General features: G+C 30.6%; 1 protein-coding gene and 1 pseudogene across 3 annotated transcripts; both read right to left on the reverse strand.

The window, feature by feature from the left end:
* Positions 1-197: 197 nt before the first annotated feature.
* On the reverse strand, positions 198-3,104 carry LOC107933350 (uncharacterized; annotated as a pseudogene).
* A 184-nt stretch (positions 3,105-3,288) lies between these two features.
* Positions 3,289-12,750, reverse strand: LOC107933385 (serine/threonine protein phosphatase 2A 57 kDa regulatory subunit B' theta isoform). 3 transcript variants are annotated; one of them, XM_016865590.2, is made up of 4 exons: positions 12,708-12,750; positions 10,454-10,513; positions 6,238-7,496; positions 3,289-3,823 (listed from the first exon to the last, which is right to left on the reverse strand). In XM_016865590.2, the coding sequence occupies exons 3-4, from the start codon at positions 7,438-7,440 to the stop codon at positions 3,464-3,466; spliced, it is 1,563 nt and encodes a 520-aa protein (XP_016721079.1). In that variant the 5' UTR covers positions 7,441-7,496; positions 10,454-10,513; positions 12,708-12,750; the 3' UTR covers positions 3,289-3,463. The 3 variants fall into 3 exon arrangements, with proteins under 3 accessions (XP_016721079.1, XP_016721077.1, XP_016721078.1); XM_016865588.2 differs by lacking the exons at positions 10,454-10,513; positions 12,708-12,750 and adding an exon at positions 8,005-8,232; XM_016865589.2 differs by lacking the exons at positions 10,454-10,513; positions 12,708-12,750 and adding an exon at positions 8,005-8,232 and having other exon boundaries at positions 6,238-7,507.
* Between the last annotated feature and the right edge of the window lie 11,539 nt (positions 12,751-24,289).

The following is a 24,289-nucleotide window of genomic DNA, read 5'->3' on the forward strand; positions in this document are numbered from 1 at the left end:
GTAAAAGTTCCGTAGAGTCCCCTATGTTAGAAGTTAAATTGCATTTTACCTCCTCTACTTAAAAAATAAGTAAATTAGTCCATGTATGTTAAATCAAAGAACAAATTAATCATTTCTATTAAAATTTTTATCCATTTGTACCGTTAAAAACTGGCTTAATTGACTGAATAACCAGAAATTGACACATGACCACGTGTGCCTCATGTTGATATATAGGGACTAATTTTTAACAGTAAAAATGAATAGAATTTTTAACGGAATGACCAATTTGCTCTTTGATCTAATGTAGATGGACTAATTTGCTCATTTTTCTAAGTAGAGGTGATAAAATATAATTTAACTCTTAGTACAAGGTCCTCCATATTACTTTTACCCACTTTAACTAGTGCAACCAAACTACACGGCTAAGCCTTGCCGTTGCTGTTGTTCTTCTTCTTCTTCTCGGTGTTTTGGTTTGGAACAGGCTGAATTCTCTGATAAGGAGTCCCAGTCAATGTCTCCCCCCTCAAAGCAGCTACACTATCGATCACTCGGGTCCTCTTTCCACTGGAGCTCTCCAAGGTATTCCGCTAATCGCTCTTGGTTCACTTTCGCCATCATCTAATAATAAGGTAGGAACCCTTAGTTTATGAAGCTTCAACGAATCAAGCAGGGAATCATGATATAAATTATGTAAAACATTCAATGAATCGATGAATTAACCATGGTTGGAAGTCAAGAATCAAGTGGGGTGCTTACGAGGGACTCGGGGCGGGCGTTTTGGCGCCGCTGGGCCTCCAACTGGGGGTTGCGGGAGCTGGTAAGTTGCATGACGCCATAGCCAATGACACCCAAACGACGCCACAAATTGTGGCAAATGCCAAGAAGAACGGTTTTGAATCCCTTGTCCTCCTCACTAACCACCGCCACGTCTCGCATTTTTCCCATAGTATCAATACTGTTTCATCAAGTGAAAAAAAAGTTAATTGAATTGATAAATTTTATATTATTAATTAAACTTAATTTAAAAAATTTTCAAACTGGTTGAGTAGAATCGAATCCCAGTTAGAGATGAACTCCTACCATCATATATATATATATGTGTGTGTAAGGATTGATATGAACTACAGAAAAGGAAAAAAAAAGAACAAAAGCAAATCTCACTTTAATAATGGGAAAATAATAATAATTAATCACTTTACGTATAGAAAACAAAATTTGCTTCGGTTAGTAAAATACCCAAATCACAAATTCCTCAAAAAAAGAATTAGATACAGCAAATCAGAAGGAATGAGTTAAGAATAATATAATGAGATAAGAGCAGGTTTTTCGGCTGCTTCTCTATGCCGAAGAGGCGATAAGTTATGACCTTGAGAGTGACTGCACGTGTGTGAGAGCGCTTGTCGTTGTTGGAATCGGAGGAGGATGACGGTAGGGAGACCTTTATGTGGATCTTGTGGATAGAAAAGTTAGTTTTTTTTAGAAAATTAACTCAATAATATTAAAAATTTATGAAAATAATTGAAGTATCATATTATTTAGGAAAATGATCTAATTTATAGTGTTTTTGAGTTACATCTCTCTAAAGTAGCGTCACTCAAAATCTAACCCAATTATTACTCAATTATTAAAAATGGCACCAATTTTCTTTAAAGAAATTTTTTTTGTGCTAACTCTGAATGTGGTGGTACTAATATTTTTTTTTGAAATTTTTCGGTGTCATCACTTCACATGGAGTCACCAAAATCAGTGAAAAAAATCTCATTAGTCCTTGCTCTAGATGTGGCGGTACCAATAATTTTTTTTAAAAAAATTCAATACCGCCACTTTTTGTATAGTCACCCAAATCAATAATTTTTTTTCCTTGGTGGCTACTTTAGATATGGCGGCAATAGTATTTTTTTTTACTTTTTGGGTGCTTCCATTAAAGGAGACGGCACCAAAAAAAAATCCTAGACCGCCAATAATAAACTTGTAACCAAAATCTTTTTTCAAAATTTGGTGCCTCCAAGGAAGCAGCACCAAAAAATAATAAATTTTTTTTTTTTTTTACTCTAGAAATACTCATGAAAATACGATATTTAAAAAAACTTATATGGGTGTCACTTTAACAAGTGGCAACACAAAAAAAATAATTATTTTTTCAACTAATCATTGATTTAATAATTGAGTGGGATTTTGGGGTGGTGTCATCCAAAAACACAGTAAATTTTAGGTCATTTCCTTAAATAATTTGGTACTTGAGTTAGTTTTTTAAAAATGCCCAGAAAATTTAGCAGAAAAAAATTTCTTTCAGTATAGTCGAGAAGAAATTGAAATTGAAACTATATCCTAAATCCAAACCACGTCATTTTAGTTATTCGATTATTTAACTCAGAAAAACAACTCATTTATTCAAATTGATTCGAAAATTTGAACAACTCAATTTGAATATTTTGAATTTTGAATTTTGAATATTTTTCAATTTTTTGATCAATTCGAATTTCAATCACTCCTAGATATAACATTATAGGTATTATAAAATGCTTATTTTCAGACCTTTCATGTTTATAGAAATTCAATCTCATCCCTCACTTAAAATTATAACTCACCCACTTAGCTTATGGCTTAATATAATATATTAATTAATAACAAAGATTTAATAACTCATATTGCATTTTATTGCACATACAAATTATCATAAAAAAGTTAAATTTAATGTTCAACTACTTCTATTCATATATATACTAAATGTAACACTTTGATACTCCACTCGATTGTCGGGTTTGAACTATAAGATATCACATTCATTAACGGAATAATTACAGATAATTACCTTTGTTTCTAAGTCTTATACGAAACTGTGAAAACTCTTTTACTAACCCAAAGTCGAATTAAGACCAAATTATAAAAAATTCAAAATGTCAGAATTGAGCTATATCCTTTTATATCAGGATTCAAAGGTGAGTGTAAGAAGTTGGTTTACATTATTATGAGTATTCTTTTAAAAATTTATATAATTGAGGATTATATTTTAATTTTATTAGGGGTGAGAAATCATTCGGTGTAGAAAAATAAAAAATCGATTTAACTGAACCAAAACCGAATAGATGTAAGTGGAAAACCGACAAACCTGACCGAATCATTTTCGGTCGGTTAACCGACCAAACCGATTTTGATTTGCTTAAATATATTTGTTTTCAAAACCTTTGCGGATTAACCGACCTGAATTAACATATTTTGATTAGTTAGATCGGTTAAACCGAATTAACAGATTTTGATTAGTTAGATTGGTTAAACCGAATTAACAGAAATTCAAGAATAAAAAGATTTAAATTAAAAAATGTTTATTAAGCTTCACTAATATAAGCTGGAACCCTAAAATACAGAATAATCTCATATAGTAATGTGCAAGAAATTGAAATATATATATTTTTTAGTTTCATCCCAATATAAAATCTTATATAATCATAAAAATTACCAGTAAAATCTATTTTATCTATATCTAACCCGATGAGCCATTAGCCATCGATTCACTGGTCCCAACCGTTGCTTCACTATGGAAAGCTTTCTTTTCCGCAAGTTCTTCCAAGCGTTTCCATGTATTTTCCCGTTTTGCTTCGGCCTCGTCTTCTTTCGATTCGTCTTCCTGGAACTTGAGTAAGCATTCCTTGAACAGCTCCGGGTCAAGATCATTGAAGATTTTGCGGACGTTTAGTGTCAAGCTATGTACGGCTTGGTTCCAATGATTTCTCGTGTTTTTCTCCAAGGCCGGGAAAATGATCGGCAGTATGACTTTGCGGTTTTGAATGATTAAGTTCTCGATGTGATCGTTGTTCCACAAAAACAAAGCCCGCTCGGCTACCTGAGAAAAGGAAAACACGAGGATAAAAATTATAAGTTCCATGAATGATCAAAATGGTACAACCCTAAACAAGGTTTCGGAACTGGGCCAGTAATTGAATTCACCAGTTCAACTGGTCCAACCGGTCCATACCAATTCCCAGTTCAATGCCCCTCTCTGGGTACCGGCCGGTCTGGTTCAAACAACCTTGACCCTAAGTTACTCAAATTCAGATATAAGTATCAGACAAGGATCCTAAGAAGATCATATCGCAATAGACATGCCCGGATATACATGAGAACGATCAGGTAAAGGCAATATCAAACAGTATAAAAATGAATTCATAAATGAAATGAAGTAAAATTCATACGGAATCAAGGAACAACTCGTGAATATTTCCAGCAGAGTGCATGCTCAACATGGAGAGTTTTTTCAATGAAAGTATGTTCAAAATATACAGTATCACCAAACAGAAAAAAGAATCCAGAAATTATCGGCAAAATCTCCAGATTTTATCATAGTTTTTACATCCATTCCTAATCAAAGTGAAAAGAAGATGTGTATCACCATGAAGTTATTCAGGAGAGAAGGTAGAATTTCTTTTAGGGGCCGAATTTGAATTATAAATTTTTTAGAGGGTTAAAAATATAATTTTGTCATTGTATTAATGTAATATTTTACAATTTCAAAGGGATTAAACTATAAACTTTTTGTTTCTGGAAAGAGCATAATTGAATTTTAAAATTTAGTAGAGGCCAAAATACAATTTTACCATTAAATTAACTTAAAACTTGCAAATACTCAAGAGACTAAAGGGGAAATTTTCATTCCCCTCTAGCTTTGCCCCTAAAGTTATTCTATGTTATTCCGACTCTTTATTTTCCTTGAAGTATCTACGACTGGCACATCTCAAACCTGTGCAATCATATCTGACACTTACACCGGAGTCTGAGTAACATAGCAGTTATTAGCAAGAAATTTATGTGTCAGACTAAGATACTTCAACTAAAATAAAGTATCGAAACAACATAAATAAAGGACTCTTACACGAATGAAGATGAATGCTAAATTACTACTGATAGAAAGTTAATGAATTCAAAAACACCACTTTAGAGGGTAATCTTGTTTCAAATTTACCTGGCAAACGAATTTCTGGATATTGAAATGTTATAAAATACAGTCTGTGTCAGACACCCATTTTTCTAGAAGAATATGTGTCGGGCACCCATAACCGAAGCATATTCGGACATGGGTATATATATGACCCTTAGAGGGAAAAAATAATATAAACAAACCCATATAGGACACATTCTCATATCCGACATTCACACCCAAGTCTGAGCAACATAGCTCTACCCTCCCTTTATCATAACAATCAACATGAAAATAAGACCAAGAATACCGCCTAAGTACAAAATAATTTCCCAAGGAAAAGGTGTTTCAGTTATCGACATTTTAAACTTCCCAAGCTATTCCTGTTCATAACAGTACACCTATTTGTTAATTTCACCAGTGGAACCTCTAGAAAATAACATTTCATAGGGCCTTGATATTAGCCAATCCCATTTTGGCAACCGTTCAACCATTTCCCGACTCTGCAATCAGGTTCTAATCTAAACACCACCAACGGTAATGACACTATACGTACAAATTGCAATGAAGATGAAATAGTCAACTTCAAGCTGTTCTAACATCATTAGACAAATTCAAACCACCCCTTAAACTGACCGCAAAATCAATCGGCTCGTATTATCCTATAACATTTTCTTTACCTACCTTTGTATTATACATTTTACGCAACAATGAGATCATTTCAAGGAAAGAGTAATGAAACTCAAGTTTTTCGATACTAAAAATTTAGCTGGCCCTGGACTTGAATTCGAATCACCAACAGCCTTCGGCACAACTTGATGACATGGTAGACGGTACCGTTCCAGTCCTCAACCAGTTCCAAATACTCTCGATTCTGTTTTGGTTAATATTTCAGTGTGTTGCAACCCATAAACCAACTAGTACCGGCATGTACCAGCTACTACAATTTTTTATTTGCATGTATATATAACATATAATTTATTAAGAAACTAAAAATCAAACAATATATATGTATATGTGAAAAATATTTAAGAATATCAATAAACCTGAAACAGTAAAATGAAACACACCACCGCTGGCACGTACCAGGACAAAAACAGTAGTCTCACTGGTAGTACAAACTACCTTGCTTGATAAGCTCAAATAATCTCAGAAAATGATGTGATAATGTAGGACAAGGCATTGACTCGTGGAGGGGGGGATCAGGCATATATGAGGCATTCAATATTTGAGTAAAGACAATAAGGTCTCTGAGTTGAGATACAAAATAAACAGACATAAAGCATCATCCATTTCGAATTAAAAGATGCATAAAATATACGTAATTTGCATGATTTTCTCACCTGAAAGTGCAGACTGTTCATACATCGAGCAATTTGGCGAAATAATGGCATCATGCAGCGTTGAAACTCGGGTGGCTGAGTTGCTTCTAAAACTTCTTCCAATTCATTTAGGAACATGACTTCCTTCGAACTATTCGTGATAGGCCAGTACTTTAATAACCCCCTAATAGCAGTATCGGCAAGCTTGCAGTCTTTCTCGACAAACTGTGTAATACAGTAAGATAACTGCTGATGATACATGGCTAAACATTTTGGTTTATGCAATGGAATCAACGCCCGAACAAGGAATACTTTATGTTCTTCTTTTAGTGGCAATGCAAACCCGTTAATAATACTGCCCAAAATTTCCAAAAGTTCAGCAATTCCGTTGTGTTTCTCAGTCTCAAAAATAAAACGGAAAAAAATGTTGTTTATAGCTTTCCGAATGAACGGTCGATGAACCATGAATTTCCCGTAGATGCGATGAAGAATTGTTTTCAAATATTCTCTTTCTCTAGGATCTTCAGAATCAAACAAGTCAAGTAATTTCAAGATGAAGGGTTGATCGACATATCTTTTTGCTAATTTTGCATCGGTCTCGGGTGAAGCTATAAACCTCAAAAGAAACTCGTAAACAATTTGCAAGTGTGGCCAAGCAGGATCCATTGAAGGTTCTTCCTCTTCTAAATCGACACCTTCTATGACTTTATTCTCACGTGGTTGCGGATTAAAGCTCCTAAACAAGTTCGCCGATACCATTTTAACAATTTCTTGTAACACAACAACTGAAAATTTCCCATTCGCGGAAGTCACGTACTCTACAAGCTCTAACAATGTCTGCCGTTTGATCTCTTTTTCTTTGAGGTTCTTTGTCGGATCGGTGAAATCAAATATCATCCAACACAAGTTAAGCTTCTTTACGAATAATTTCTGTCTCTCAGAAGTCGGGACATCTTTGAAAGCGGGCATTGCTTCGTAAGAAGACAACATATGGTTCCCATTCTGCTTTAAATCCGCACTTTTCCATCCAACATCTGCCGTAGGATTAGATACGGCAAAAGATGAAACACTCAAATTCCCGGACTTACCTGTCCCAAAATCACTGCTCCTTGAACCACCACCCGAAACATTAGAATAATAAGCATTATGGTGTCCACCGTGTTCACGATTATCAGCCGATTTTGACGATTTCCGAGGAAGCTTACTTAGAATCTGTTTGAGCATGATTCACTCCCCTTCACTCCCACAATGCCGAATCCAAAAAATTAAGCCGAAAACACCTAGAAATATTCTAATAACTAATCAGCAATCCATCAATAAACAAAACTCTCCTTCGAAAAATAAAACCCGAAAAAAAATTTAAAAATGGAACAAAATACCCTCAGAACAACGAAAATTCAAACTACTAAAACAAGAGAAAATAATCTAAACTACAAAATTTCCTAAATAAACCCTTATTCAACCTCAAGCCTCTTATCTGAAAATCACCCAACAAATTTCTCAAAAAAACAGTACCCAATTGCAAAAATTTCAAACTATTAAGCCTAAAAAAGCAAAACCCAGAATCCTAAACTCACTCAAAAAAAAAAGATCAGCCACACACAAAAAAGAACAAAAGAAGTTGAAAAAAAATCAAAGAAACTAAGTAAATTTCAGTAAATAATCGAGATTCCCATTTCTCCTTAACATGAATTAAAGGGAAAAAATGCAATAAAACCCAGAGTTAAAATTTTAGAAATTAAAAAAAATTTAAAAAGTGATAAAAAGATGGGCTGCTGAAACACTTACAGAGAGAAGAAATTTTCAAAAACTGTCCATCTTGGCTTGCTCGTTGTTGTTTGTTGACTATGGTTTTTTTCTTCTTCTTTATTTAAATAATTTTTTCAGTTATATTTTTTTCTTCGATAAATAGTTAAATCTCTGGTTTTTTGTGTGTGTTTTTTTTCTATTTTTTGTCAATTTTTTTCAACACTTTTTTTTCTGGGACGGACTTAGTTCTTTCTTCATAGTCAAAAGTTTCAAATCCAAAATAGGAACCAGAAAAATCAACAAACCCGGTGTCTGGCAACGACGTCGTTAGGACTTTTTTTTTTTGGTTAAAATAAATTTAAAATAGTATAATATAATTTTTGTCCAATTTAGTAATTAGGTTTACTTTGATGCGGGTACTTTTTTTTTTGTTTATTTTGACACTTGAATTTGACAATTAGATCATTTTTTGTCTCTAAATTTGAAAGATACAAAAGTTAAATGATGTGACTCTCTGAGATTGTGCCACATGATTTTCAAATTATGCGATACAATCAAAGTGTCAAATTCAGTGTTTAATAGATCAAACCATTGGTGCCTGATTCAACCAATCCAATTAGTTCGATATTCAAACCAATAATAATTAATTAATTCATAAAAAAATTAAAAATATTAAATCAGTTCAACCTATTCAACTATTGATGTTTGTCCCTTTTTTATTTTTATTTTTTAATTTTAAACAATTTCTGAGTCAATCGATTATCGATGAGCTCTGGGCCTATCTAATTCGGTTATGTTCTAAAAACACTAGTTACATCATCAAATTTAGACAAAATCTAAATTAAGGGACAAAAATGGATCTAGTTGCAAAGTTTAATGACCAAACTGGACAATAAAAAAACGTACCAAAATGAACCTAATTACCAAGTTCAGGATCAAAAATTATGTCACCCCTTTTAAATTTTTATTAAAATTTTAAGTATAATGATAAATTTAGTCCCTAACAATTACCAACTTTGCCACTTTTCCCTTAATTCTTTTTCTTCTTTTTTTTTATATTTCAAACCAACCTTCAAAATTAGTCAAATTTGTTTTGTTTTAGACAAAAAAGTTGACTAAAATGTTAAGATTTCAATAGCTTTGTTGTAGCAACTTTGTGACAGATTATGTGTAATCCATTACTAACATGAAATTTTTTAATTTGTTTATTTTTTCTTTTATTTTTATTTAATTTTTTATGAAGTACACATGAACTATTACTTCAATTGTCATATCAGTGTCGTTTAGGATTGAAGGCCAAAGTAATTTTACAAAAAATTAAAGCTTGAAGATCAAAGTGATAAAAAAAATTAGGACCAAAGTGACAAGTGAGGTAAATGTTAGGGATAAATTTATCATGGTAATGAAATTCTACACATTAAAATATTTAAATATAAAAATAGGGTTATATAAAATTTGGTACCTGAATTTAGTTTCAATGTTTAATTTGGTATCTGAGTTTTTCTTTTTCAATTTAGTACCTATGTTTGGCTTCAATATTCAAATTGGTACCTGATTTTTTTTTCAATTTGATTCTTGAGTGTTTTCTTTGTCTCAATTAAGCACATGAGTTAAAGGCTCTCAACGATCAATTTGGTACCTAAGGTTTTTTTTATCCAAATTAAGTGCTTATATTCTTTTTTTCTAAAAATAATCTTTAGTACAAAATTAAACATTGAAATCAGAATCAAATATGAAATTAAAAAAAATCAAAAATCAAATTAAATATTAAAACTAAATTCAAATACAAAATTAATATAATATATTAACTCTAAAATTAATATATCTCTATTATATTAAAATATTTTACTTATCAATTAAATTATAAATAATAATTTTATATTATTGAAAAAAAATAACCTTTTGTACTCACTAAAATCTTTTCATATTTTTAATGATTTTACAATAACTTTAGGGTTCTCGATTAATTTTGTATCACAATTTAATTATACATCAATTAAATTGAAAAATGATTCATTTTAGTAAAATAATAAATATTATTATGAGAATAATTTTATTTTTATTTAAAATCCATAAAATTTTAAAACCTAATATAAATATTTTTAAAAATACTTGCTCTTTTTGTTACGTGATAGTCTCTATTAATCATTATATTATAAATCTCACATTAATTAGAGATCACTCTTATATTATAAATAAGTGTTTGTTTATTCTGTAACACATTTTGCCCGTATCCCTCGCCGGAACAGGGTTCGAGGTGCTACCAGATTTAAACTCATCCATTTATATAAAACCAGACCGTAAAATTTTTTGATCAATTTTAAACTTTTCATACACACGTATATTATCATTTAATCGGGCTTACAAGGCCCAAAATATTCATTAGGCATTATTAAATATTTACCAATATCTTAGTCTTGTATCATTTACTTACTCAACTTTACAACCCTATACATGCCATAGACTCGAAACACTAAGATTTACTTACGCCGATAGTGTAGACTTGACAATGTGATAATATCTCTGAAGGCCTCCAACCCGATCTAACCTGGAAACCATAGGGAATATAGGAAAGAAAAGGGGAGTAAGCTTTACGCATAGTAAGTTCATAAGAAAACAATAAGCAACTCATTAACAAGTTTTATCAATGTTTACAACATAATCACAAATTCACTACAAGTTGTCTTCCTGAGCAATAGTTACTAAATTATTTATAACTGAAGCTACAAAACTCCAAATCAATTGCCGTTAATTTTCCCTGAAAATAGACTCATATATCTTCTATCCATAAAATTTTTAGAATTTTAGGTTTGGCCAATCAATACCAGATTTTTTCTTAAAGTTTCCCCTGTTTCACTGTTTAAATAATTTGACCACTCTTCACTACAAATCAAATTTCTCATTGTACAAAATTCAAAATATGTTCTATTTGAATTCATTTGAAACTAGACTCATTAAGGAGTCTAAGCATATAAATTTTATCTTATAACCATTTTTGTACAAATTATAATGATTTTCTAAAAACAGAACAGGGGACCCCGAAGTTATTTGACTCTATCCCACGCCACTTCAAATATCTCATTATCAGCAATTCTTTTGCTTACGCGGTTTCTTGTATAAGAAACTAGACTCATTAAGTTTTAATTACATAATTTATTCAGCTTCTAACTCAACTCCAACAATTTATGGTGATTTTCCAAAATCACGTTACTACTGCTGTCCCAAGCAGATTTATTACAAATTTACTCTTTCACACATTCTTTGCATTCACATTATTTAAACATGTATATCACCAATCAATTTCATCACATATCTATAATTTCACTCAAGCATAATCTCAATACAATACATCATTCTCAATGATTCGCACACAACCGTTCAAATTAGCAATTATAAGATGATTCCGCACATAGTCCACCCTTATCGAATTTACGATGGTTTTGCCCTTACTCACATATATGACATAGGCATTTTCACCTATGCTTCACATTTCACAATCATGATTCAATTCCAATCGATCTAACATGCATAAGAACATATCACATACCTGGCCAACTTAATGCATTGAACAAATTCAATTACCGATTTAACACAAGGTCTCATAGTCTTAGACTTTTATCAAATCACCAGCATTTAGCCTGCTAGGTTTTAAACCCGATAATATTATTCACCAGCTTAAAGCTTGCTAGGCTCAAAGCCCAAATATCACCATTATAAAGTCGTCTCATAAACAATTCATATAATATAGCATGTATACCTTTTCACTTTGCTCTATTTAATCATTCAATCACAATTTATAATTTCCCTTTGAAGCATTCGATATTTTGCACACTAACTGTCATTCTCAATATCTCGCACACTAAGTGCCATTCTCAATATTTCGTACACTGAGTACCATATTTGATTGCCCCGCACACTAAGTGTCACATTTTGTCTATATGTCGTCAGACATTAAAATATTCACGTATATACAATTTATACAATATTAAAGCATTATAAACATCAATTTAACAATGCTTATTGCATACGAACTTACCTGACTAAATTGTAGAGATACCAAAGTTCAGGGGCATTTTGGTAATTTTCTCATTTTTCTCGATTTTCCACCCTATCTTGATCTAAATTAATAATTTCATTCAGTATATTAATTTAGACATTAAAAACCTCATTTCATACAATTTGGTCATTTTTGTCATTTTTGCAAAATTACCCCTAAAGTTTTACTTTTATTCATTTTAGTCCCTGAGCTCAAAACATGCAAATTAACCATTTTTAACCATAATTAAGCTTAGCCAAATGTTCATGGTATCAAAACAGTCCATAATTCACTTTATGGAAAAATTATAGTTTTGCCCCTAATATTTCAACTTCTTTACAATTTAGTCCTTATATCATAAAAATGCAAATTCATGAAATTGAGTAAAATTATACTATAGACGAATATCACTAGTGTCTCTAGCAGCCCACACATTTCATTTATTTTACATTTTAACCACAAAGTTTTCACATTTATCGATTTAGCCCTTAATTGTCAATTTCACAAAAATTCACTTAACAAAAAGTGTTTAACTATCAACAATGACTCATATTCTTCCATTAAACTTCAAAGCCCTATTATACTCATCAATGGAAAATATCAAACTATTCAATGGTTTTGCAAAATAGTCCCCTCATTAGATAGATTAAGCAACAACGATTCCGAAAATATAAAAATAATTAAAAACGGGACTAGAAATGCCTACCATGCATTAGCTGAAAGTTGGAAGCTTCTTCCATGGATTCTCAAGCCTTCATATTCGGCTGGTAAAAAGAGAATGAAAAAGATGACACATTGATTCTTTTATTATATTCATTTTATTATTATTTTTAACCAATTTACAATATTAACCTTTATACACTTTATTTATTACACCAAATGCCAAGCCATCATATCCCACTATCTCTTTAATGGGCTAATTACCAAATAAGGACTTCTACTTTTAAGTTCTATATCTATTTAATACCTTTAGGTTATAGAACACAACTTTTGCACTTTACACAATTTAGTCCTTTTTGTTTAATTAACTATCGAAACGATAAAATTTTTCAACGAAACTTTAATACCATCTTATTGCCACTACGTAAATATTTATAAAAATATTTACGACTCGATTTATAGAAACAAGGTCCCGATACCTCATTTTCTAAACCCACTTGACCTTAGGGTCATACCACTTAAACTTAATAAATCGTTTATAAAACAAAAATCACAATATCAAAAACATTTTTAAAATCACAATTAACTCGTAAATATTAAATATAATATTTACCAACCTACTCGTTCGGATTTGGTGGCCCCGAAACCACTGTTCCGATCAACTCTAAAAAAAACGGGTTGTTACAACTCTTCCCCCTTAGGGATTTTCGTCCCTGAAAATCTTTCCAAAGAATAAATTAGTGATTTTCTTTCACCAACCTCAACAATTTCTCACCTAGCCTCAGATTCTCAACTTTTCAATCTCATGAGCTAAGATTATGATCTGCTCTTTGCTATACATCATAACAAGCTGAGTTTCTACTTCTGTAAGAGATACTATAGATAAAGGATCTTATTTGTATCATCACATCATATATATAAAAACACATTACGGGTCTTCTCAAGTTTTGATAATAATCTCATTCAATCCGATGAACTGCGAACTCAACTTCTCTTTATAGCTAAATCTAGAAATTCTATTCCCACTATAATACCTTTACAAATACTCAATTTTCTAATTGAAAATTCAATGCTTTTACGCATCAAGCCCACATATTTTCTGCAAATTTGAAACTGTTTTTAGACGGTCATGAATTACTTTCATTTCCCTTCAGTCTTTCCAATCACATCGACCCCGAAATTCTTTTTATAAAAATTCAATTCAATACAACGAAGTTCAGTAATTGCAACCATACCACACTCATACAATGCTATCTTAACATTCATCTCATAACTATTATTATTATTATATGCAAACTTAACCAACAATAAATGTCTTTCTCGGTTGCTTTCAAGTTCTAGAACACAGTGTTACAAAGTAATTCCATACCCAAAGCTCATAGTAGTTTATTTTAGTAACACGATATAATCCTCGTGTCTCCATTTGAACAATGAAAACTAGCACTCTTTTAGTACTCCCCGTACGGACAGATAATTACCACTGTGCTAGATGTCACGATTGTTGTAAAATCTCTGGATTTCTCAATACACGAACTCTATCTCGACATAACGAACAATTGTAGGTTCCAATCTGAAATTCTAAATCAGAAATCAATTTACGTTGTACCCTTTTTAACTTGTAATTCACTGACACACCTCTTAACCTCACAAATTTGCTAATTAAACATCAATTTAATTTCTAGCTCAGCTAATAACTACTCATCATTTGATAAGATTAATCACATGATTATCGGCCGTAAAACACATAAAGATTCTTGCTCAGAACCCCAAAGACTATAATCATTTGTCCAGATTGATAATCAATCTCTGACTCATAATCTTTCAACAGTTCAAACCATCTTTAATTCTTGTGTCGAATAACTTTTCACCTGAAAACTGACGCTTCAATTAACAACTTCTTCAACTGTTTACCACTTTATTGATAATTATCACATCATTCAGACTTCCCAATCACGATCTATAAAAACATTTCTCAATAAAATCGTTCTGATGGATATAATTCTGTATCATATCTTCTAGAATATGAATCATGCATTCAGAATATTCATCTATTTATCCGTGAACATTCAAACTTTATTTCCACCCTGTGGATAGATTCAGATACAAGTAACTCGATTAATCATTCAAGCAATTAATCTAATCAAACTAGACAACTGAATCGATCTCGACTGTCAAGTAATAACTTTTCAATTATTAATCAACGAAGCTTTGAACCATACTGAAGCCACAACCATCAGATAATTTAAAATCATAGTGCCATAATAAGGCTGACATCTCAACCGTATAGATATATAATGTCCCAATTATCAATAATACATTTTGAACATAAGAGAAATTGAAATATAGTTACAGTCATTCAATAGATATTTTTCACAGATAACCATATAGAATCATAAGAAAGCAGAGATACTGTAATTCTCGAATATATCACTATACTAATCTTTTTTAAGAAAGCACCTATATAAGATGACAGATATCTCAATGATGTTTCAGAGGAAATCCAGAAGTAAAGCATCACTCATATGCACCGGAATCAACAGTAACAGAAACAATATAATCTTCATGTATACTAAGCAGATCAACAACCAGTAGGAGGAGAATACCAACATCACACAGATTTAATCGTCGATATGTTCTTCCAATAAAATGAAATAGAATACCAGAGAAAGATATAATAATGCTGATTGTAGCCCGAACTGCCCAACAATGCTTTCATATATCAATATATATAGATAACGTTCTCATATGATAAGAATTTCATCTGAAAATATACAGCTTCACATACCTCTGAGGATAATTGAACACATAGAATACCCAGAAGAGTTTTCGTAAACCATTCGAATATAATTGCTGTGCTCAAATATCTTTATAATTCAAATATGATTCTACTGTCTATCTCTGACATCACTAATTTCTCATTATCCCAACACTAACGGAGGCTAATTCGGAAGAACTTCCAGTTAATATATTCTTTAGGTATCATATCTGAATATTTGGTTTCATCTAATTCAACTTTTCTTTTAACAGTGACTTTGCATATTACAAATGGCCTTCAACACGATCCAATATCTTTTCTATTACCGTCTTCACTTGCGGACTCATTCTCTTATCTGATCACAATACTAATCCTTCAATCACGAGACTCTGTCATTCCGCACTTGTAAGCTTATTTAAGCCATATAGTACGGATCTCGTTATAATGCTTTACCAATGAGGGGGTGAGGGTTGTAAAGCCAACAATTTTAACTCTTACGTAAGCATGCACATCACACATACTATTATGAACGAACAGTTCATTACTAATTCCGCATTCTCAAACATCTAGCAATCATTTACTTATAATCATTTGGTACTTAACACATAGCTCATACGCTAAATCAAATCATAAATTCCAAATCAAAATATTCACACAACAATCATATACCCAACATCACAACTCATATACTCATATAATTATAACATTTATCAATAGCAGAATATCATGCATTCTGATTCATACCTTTTTATGAGTTTCAACTCATCACCAACACATTTTCACTCAAACGTTTGAGTATAACATTCTGTACTATCAGAATTAGCTCGGTTGGAAAACATATCTGTCTTATGAAAAACACACATAATAAGCTTTGAAAGCTTAGTAAGCCTTAAGCAAATAAATCATTTCAATGATTATGAAAATTCCATATAACTAATCCGAATTGAAAAATAATCTCTATTGCATATACATTCATAGTACTCTTAAGTTCATATAACCTTATTAAATAGCTTCACTTATTTATATTTACTAATAACTTATGACTATGATTTTAAATTCGTGTGATAACTGTCAATTCATTCGTATGAACAAAACTTGCACATATCCAATACATACCAACCAAAACATGTCATATTTTTCCCTGTTTGATTCATGGAACCACAAGGTCACATGTCAAGCACATATAGCATATATTTATCTGTTATTTATCACGTCTCATTTTCACATGAACTACATACATCTGACCAAGTTTATTCAATATCGATGCCACTGTCCCGGACAGGGTCTTACACGAATCATAAGTGATGCCAGTGTCCCAGACACGTTCTTATACACTACTTCAAATCAATGCTTTCGTCTCAGACGAGGTCTTACATGATCTCATTTCACACACTTAGTGCCCCAACAACCGGTCTTGCACACACATTTTTCGGTTACGGAACTCGCACACACAGTGCCTCAACAACCGATCTCGCACACACAGTGCTCGGTTACGGAACTCGCACACACAGTGCCTCAACAACTGATCTCGCACACACAGTGCTCGGTTACGGAACTCGCACACACAGTGCCTCAACAATCGATCTCGCACACACAGTGCTCGGTTACGGAACTCACACACACAGTGCCTATGTTCACTTGTTGTTGCACATTGAAGTGACTTAACCAAGTCTATAAAACATCACATATGTGCACTTTGAACATATCATTTCATTTAACTTTGGATTCATATATTCATGAACACTTAAACATTTCAGAGCCAACTTTAATTTAATCAAATCAGTATAGAACACAATTTCATTTGAACATCTGAGTACATATTCTATACTATTAAAATTAGCTTGATTGAAAGACTTATCTGTCCTATTCAAATAATTTTCGTCAGAGTCAAGAGATATCACACTATCGCAGGTCAAATATGGCATGTACAGCTAGACTCACATACGTCATGGTAGTTCTAGAACTGACTAAACCATGGCTCTAATACCAATAAAATGTAACACCCTTCGCCCGTATCCCTCGCCGGAACAGGGTTCGAGGTGCTACCAGATTTAAACTCATCCATTTATATAAAACCAGACCGTAAATTTTTTGATCAATTTTAAACTTTTCTTACACACGTATATTATCATTTAATCGGGCTTATAAGGCCCAAAATATTCATGAGGCATTATTAAATATTTACCAATATCTTAGTCTTGTATCATTTACTTACTCAACTTTACAACCCTATACATGCCATAGACTCGAAACACTAAGATTTACCTACGCCGATAGCGTAGACTTGACAATGTGATAATATCTCTGACGGCCTCCAACCCAATCTAACCTGGAAACCCTAGGGAATATGGGAAAGAAAAGGGGAGTAAGCTTTACGCTTAGTAAGTTCATAAGAAAACAATAAGCAACTCATTAACAAGTTTTATCAATGTTTACAACATAATCACAATTCACTACAAGTTGTCTTCCTGAGCAATAGTCACTAAATTATTTATAACTGGAGCTACAAAACTCCAAATCAATTGCCGTTAATTTTCCCTGAAAATAGACTCATATATCTTCCATCCATAAAATTTTCAGAATTTTAGGTTTGGCCAATCAATACCAGATTTTTCTTAAAGTTTCCCCTGTTTCACTGTTTGACTAATCTGACCACTCTTCACTACGAATCAAATTTATCATTGTACAGAATTCAAAATATGTTCTCTTTGATTTCATTTGAAACTAGACTCATTAAGGAGTCTAAGCATATAAATTTTATCTTATAACCATTTTTGTAAAAATTATAATAATTTTCTAAAAACAGAAAAGGGGACCCCGAAGTCATTTGACTCTATCCCACGCTACTTCAAATATCTCATTATCAGCAATTCTTTTGCTTACGCGGTTTCTTTTATAAGAAACTAGACTAATTAAGCTTTAATTAAATAATTTATTCAGCTTCTAACTCAACTCCAACAATTTATGGTGATTTTCCAAAATCACGTTACTGCTGCTGTCCCAAGCAGATTTATTACAAATTTATTACAAATTTACTCTTTCACACATTCTTTGCATTCACATTATTTAAACATGTATATCACCAATCAATTTCATCACATATCTATAATTTCACTCAAACATAATCTCAATACAATACATCATTCTCAATGATTCGCACACAACCGTTCAAATTAGCAATTATAAGATGATTCCGCACATAGTCCACCCTTATCGATAATTTACGATGGTTTTGCCCTTACTCACATATATGACATAGGCATTTTCACCTATGCTTCACATTTCACACTCATGATTCAATTCCAATCGATCTAACATGCATAAGAATATATCACATACCTGGCCAACTTAATGCATTGAACAAATTCAATTGCCGATTTAACACAAGGTCTCATAGTCTTAGACTTTTATCAAATCACCGGCATTTAGCCTGCTAGTTTTAAACCCGATAATCTTATTCACCAGCTTAAAGCTTGCTAGGCTCAAAGCCCAAATATCACCATTATAAAGTCGTCTCATAAACAATTCATATAATATAGCATGTATACCTTTTCACTTTGCTCTATTTAATCATTCAATCACAATTTATAATTTCCCTTTGAATCATTCGATATTTTGCACACTAACTGTCATTCTCAATATCTCGCACACTAAGTGCCATTCTCAATATTTCGTATACTGAGTACCATATTTGATTGCCCCGCACACTAAGTGCCACATTTTGTCTATATGTCGTCAGACATTAAAATATTCACGTATATACAATTTATACAATATTAAAGCATTATAAACATCAATTTAACAATGCTTATTGCATACGAACTTACCTGGCTAAATTGTAGAGATACCAAAGTTCAGGGGCATTTTGGTAATTTTTTTTATTTTTCTCGATTTTCCACTCGATCTTGATCTAAATTAATAATTTCATTCAGTATATTAATTTAGACATTAAAACACCTCATTTCATACAATTTGGTCATTTTTGTCATTTTTGCAAAATTACCCCTAAAGTTGTACTTTTATTCATTTTAGTCCCTGAGCTCAAAACATGCAAATTAACCATTTTTAACCATAATCAAGCTTAGCCAAATGTTCATGGTATCAAAACAGTCCATAATTCACTTTATGGCAAAATTATAGTTTTGCCCCCAATATTTCAACTTCTTTACAATTTAGTCCCTATATCATAAAAATGCAAATTCATGAAATTGAGTAAAATTCTACTATAGACGAATATCACTAGTGTCTCTAGCAGCCCACACATTTCATTTATTTTACATTTTAACCACAAAGTTTTCACATTTATCGATTTAGCCCTTAATTGTTAATTTCACAAAAATTCACTTAACAAAAAGTGTTTAACTATCAACAATGACTCATATTCTTCCATTAAACTTCAAAGCCCTATTATACTCATCAATGGAAAATATCAAACTATTCAATGGTTTTGCAAAATAGTCCCCTCATTAGATAGATTAAGCAACAACGATCCCGAAAATATAAAAATAATTAAAAACGGGACTAGAAATGCATACCATGCATTAGCTGAAAGTTGGAAGCTTCTTCCATGGCTTCTCAAGCCTTCATATTCGGCTGGTAAAAAGAGAATGAAAAAGATGACACCTTGATTCTTTTATTATATTCATTTTATTATTATTTTTAACCAATTTACAATATTAACCTTTATACACTTTATTTATTACACCAAATGCCAAGCCATCATATCCCACTATCTCTTTAATGGGCTAATTACCAAATAAGGACTTCTACTTTTAAGTTCTATATCTATTTAATACCTTTAGGTTATAGAACACAACTTTTGCACTTTACACAATTTAGTCCTTTTTGTTTAATTAACTATCGAAACGATAAAATTTTTCAAACGAAACTTTAATACCATCTTATTGCCACTACGTAAATATTTATAAAAATATTTACGACTCGGTTTATAGAAACAAGGTCCCGATACCTCATTTTCTAAACCCACTTGACCCTAGGGTCATACCACTTAAACTTAATAAATCGCTTATAAAACAAAAATCACAATATCAAAAACATTTTTAAAATCATAATTAACTCGTAAATATTAAATATAATATTTATCAACCTACTCGTTCGGATTTGGTGGCCCCGAAACCACTGTTTTGATCAACTCTAAAAAAAACGGGCTGTTACATATTCACTATCTCCCTGAGTCAAATTCTTAAAACAATGTTATTAAACCAAATTATAAAAATACTAGTCGATATGATTGTGTATATATAAATGATATTATTGTTTCGTATGCTCGAGCGTAGTTTATGAATCCTAAAAGAGTTTCGAATGAATTTTAAATAATTCTAGACATTGTATAAAAATAATCAATTAATTATGTCATCATTGATATTAATATTAACTGAAATAAGTTAATTTCCTAATAAATTATATTATACTAAAATTAATAATATTAAACATAATATATATCATTATTAACATTAACCGAAATCAGTTAGTATATTAATAAATTATACTAGTGATATACTAAACACATTAAAATTATTTGGTACACTGTTAATGGAATTTTTAAACTTTACAAGAAAGTTTAGGAGTTGAGAAATGTTCTATAGAGTTATAATAAATTATTAAAAATATATACATATCAAATTTTTTAGATTTTTATGGAATAAAAAAAGTATATTGTTGTCGATTGAGTCTTACCTCAACTAGTATGGACATTGTTGCTATTGCAGGAAGGGGTGAGTTCGAGTGTGTCCAAAATTTTCAACACTAATCATTTACTTTTTTTAAAATAATAGATTCACTTTTTTTTTTCTCTATTTAAAATTTCTTAAATTTTTATATATGATTATTTGATTTTACAAAAATTGTTAAAAAAAAACAATGCGTGCAATATTTGTATTTTTTTTACTTATTTTTATGAATTATTAAATTTTGAAAATTTTAAATATGTAATGCTTTTAGGGTTTTTCATTGATTTATTTATTGATTATGATTTTTAAGTTCAAAATTATATTATGTGTAAATTATTTAAATTATAATTAATATTACCACATGCATACGTTAAATTATTTAAATTTAAACATTGTTTAATAATTCCTTAGAGAATTGTTTTCAGTTGATTTATTTTTTCTCAATGCTTTTGATAATTCATAAAATAATTTTTTAGAATAAAACAAATATATTTTAAAACAAATATTTGAAAAAATAATTAACTAAAATCTTTAAAACATATATATTTAAAATAGAAAAATTAGTAATATAACGAATAATATAACTTAAAAAAAACATTTTAGTTATTTATGTAATTTTTCTTCTTTTTTAACATTTAAACTTATGTTATTTTTCAGATCACCCCAAAATAAATAAATAAAAATTAATGTTTATTAACTTTATTGTTGTGACATACACGTGAATGCTATGTCGACAATTAATTAATTTTTAAATCTAATATATATATCATAAAAAATAAAAATAAAAACTAAAAAGTATAATAATATTTTTTAATTTTTTTAATTTTAAAAAATAATTAATTGCTAACATACCACGTAAGCAAAGTTAACAGACAATACAAATTTAGGGGCTAAAAGAGGTGAAAAATTAAACAGAAAGTTAAAATAATTTTTTTCATAAAATTTGAGAGTCAAATAAGTTATTATGCATTTACATAGTGTTAACAATTAATCTACATAGAACTTAATAAAACACAATTGGGATAATTTCACTAAACATACTCAAATTATTGTCGTGTTTTAAATTGGAAATTATCTTTAAAATTATTATAATTGAGTTTTCAAAGTATATGTTTGTATCAAATAAGTCATCTTACCAATCAAACTGTTAAATTAAGTGTTAAATGTCAGTTTAGTTATAATGTAGAGTGTTTTAAAATACGTGGATGAAATTATAAATACATGTATACTTATTGTATGGATAACTTGAATTTGACACGTTATAAGAACATAGATTGTCATTAAATTTTAAAAAGGCATAATGTTAAATTTAGCCCGCAACATTTACATCTTTTATCAATTTGACCTTTTTTTTTGTTAAATTTGACTATTAACCTTTAGAAAAATGTCAATTTACATTTTAAAAGAAAAGGTGGTTAAGAGATATTATTTTATGAACCCTTCTCACTACATCATCAATGGTCCATTTTCAATTATTTAATGATATTATATCAAAATTTTCACCTCATTGATACATAATTTTGGTAACTTTTTTATTCTAAACCCCGAACCACAAACCCTTAACCTATAACCCATATTACTAAACTATGAACTTGGGTTTGAGGTGGGGTTTAGGGTAAAAAAGTTTACTAAAATTATGTGTGAATGACATGGAAAAAATTTACTAAATTGTCATTAAAAGTATAAAATATTAAAAAAAAAACTCAGATAAAAAACTCATAAAAATTAGCATGAAGTATATGAAGATTATCATGTGTCTTGCCATATTTAAAAATTTAATGTTTTGGTCAACATTTCAGTTAAAAAAATTAGCAATTTGACTTTTTTTTCTCGAAAAGTTGATGGTCAAATTCAACTCTTTTTTAAATGTTGAGGTGAAATATAGCTAAAAAAAAGGAACAAAGACTTAATTGACAAAAGATTTAAACTTCAAATTCCAGGAATTCGTATAGTAAGTGCATACTGCATACATGTTTGCAATATGACATTTATGTTTTAAATATGCTCCATGCCCTGTTTCAGTTGGTATTCAATGCTTAAACTAATATAGAGACTGAAAAAAGGCCTTGATTGATATGATTTTGTAATTTTGGGGATCTGAACTGAAATATTTCAATGTTTTGAGATAAATCTAAAATTTGTCATGATTTGAGGGTGTTCTAGTAAAATTAACCCAATACTAAACGATCCACGCTTTTTCTATGTGGTCGTACGAAGATCCCAACCTGACACGTCATACAAAGTAAAAAGACACGTATCCCTCTCGTATCCTTCTGACAGTCCGATTAAAATCTAACAGTCAGAACATCTCACTCTCTCGCCACATCCCTTATAAAAAAAGTGTAATTATGAATATGCAATGAAAAATAATTATTTCCATTAGACACCCCTAAACTATAACTAAAATTCTTAATTTAGTCCCAAACTTCAAAACGCTGACTTACCAAAATATGCAATAAAAAAAAATTAATTTACTAAAAACCCTTAAACTATAACTAAAATTTTAATTTAGTCTCAAACATCAAAATGTTGAGTTAATCAAAATACAACTAAATGCTCAATTTGAACTTAAAACTTCAGAGGCATGGCTCACATTAGGATCAAATCTTTCAAATCGATCAAATAAGGACTAAAGCATTTTGCATTTCGCACCTACTTGCATATGATATCAAATATCATATTGATTAAGTATTTTTCATTAGCTTAGTCATTAACTCGGGTGTTAAATATCAGCTCAAATTTGACATTAAATATATTTAGAATATACATATAATACCCTTTGACCATTTAATTAACAAGCAACTTGATTAATATAACAACACTATTTTTTAGGGATCAATATAGAATTTGAGATAAAGTTAAGGGACTTTTGTTAAAGACTCGAAAGTTAAATTAAAAATTTGGGTAAATTATACTAAAGTTTACTAAATTATTAGTAAGTTTATGTTTGGTCACTCAACTTAAAAAAATATAAAATGGTGTTGTACTATTCAAAAGTTTTCAGTTAAATCATTGGACTATTAAAACCACTCTTGTATGGATTTCTCTATTTACATCACCTGCACTAATCAAAAGCTCTCATTTTCTTCTCTTTGATAGTTAAGATTTTTTTTTCACGAAACAGTTTTGAACATCACAAATTTACTCATCGATGAGTATTGATTTACCTTACTGATCATCGAA

The sequence above is a fragment of the Gossypium hirsutum genome, chromosome A04 (genome assembly GCF_007990345.1).
Source record: "Gossypium hirsutum isolate 1008001.06 chromosome A04, Gossypium_hirsutum_v2.1, whole genome shotgun sequence".
Taxonomy (NCBI): domain Eukaryota; kingdom Viridiplantae; phylum Streptophyta; class Magnoliopsida; order Malvales; family Malvaceae; genus Gossypium; species Gossypium hirsutum.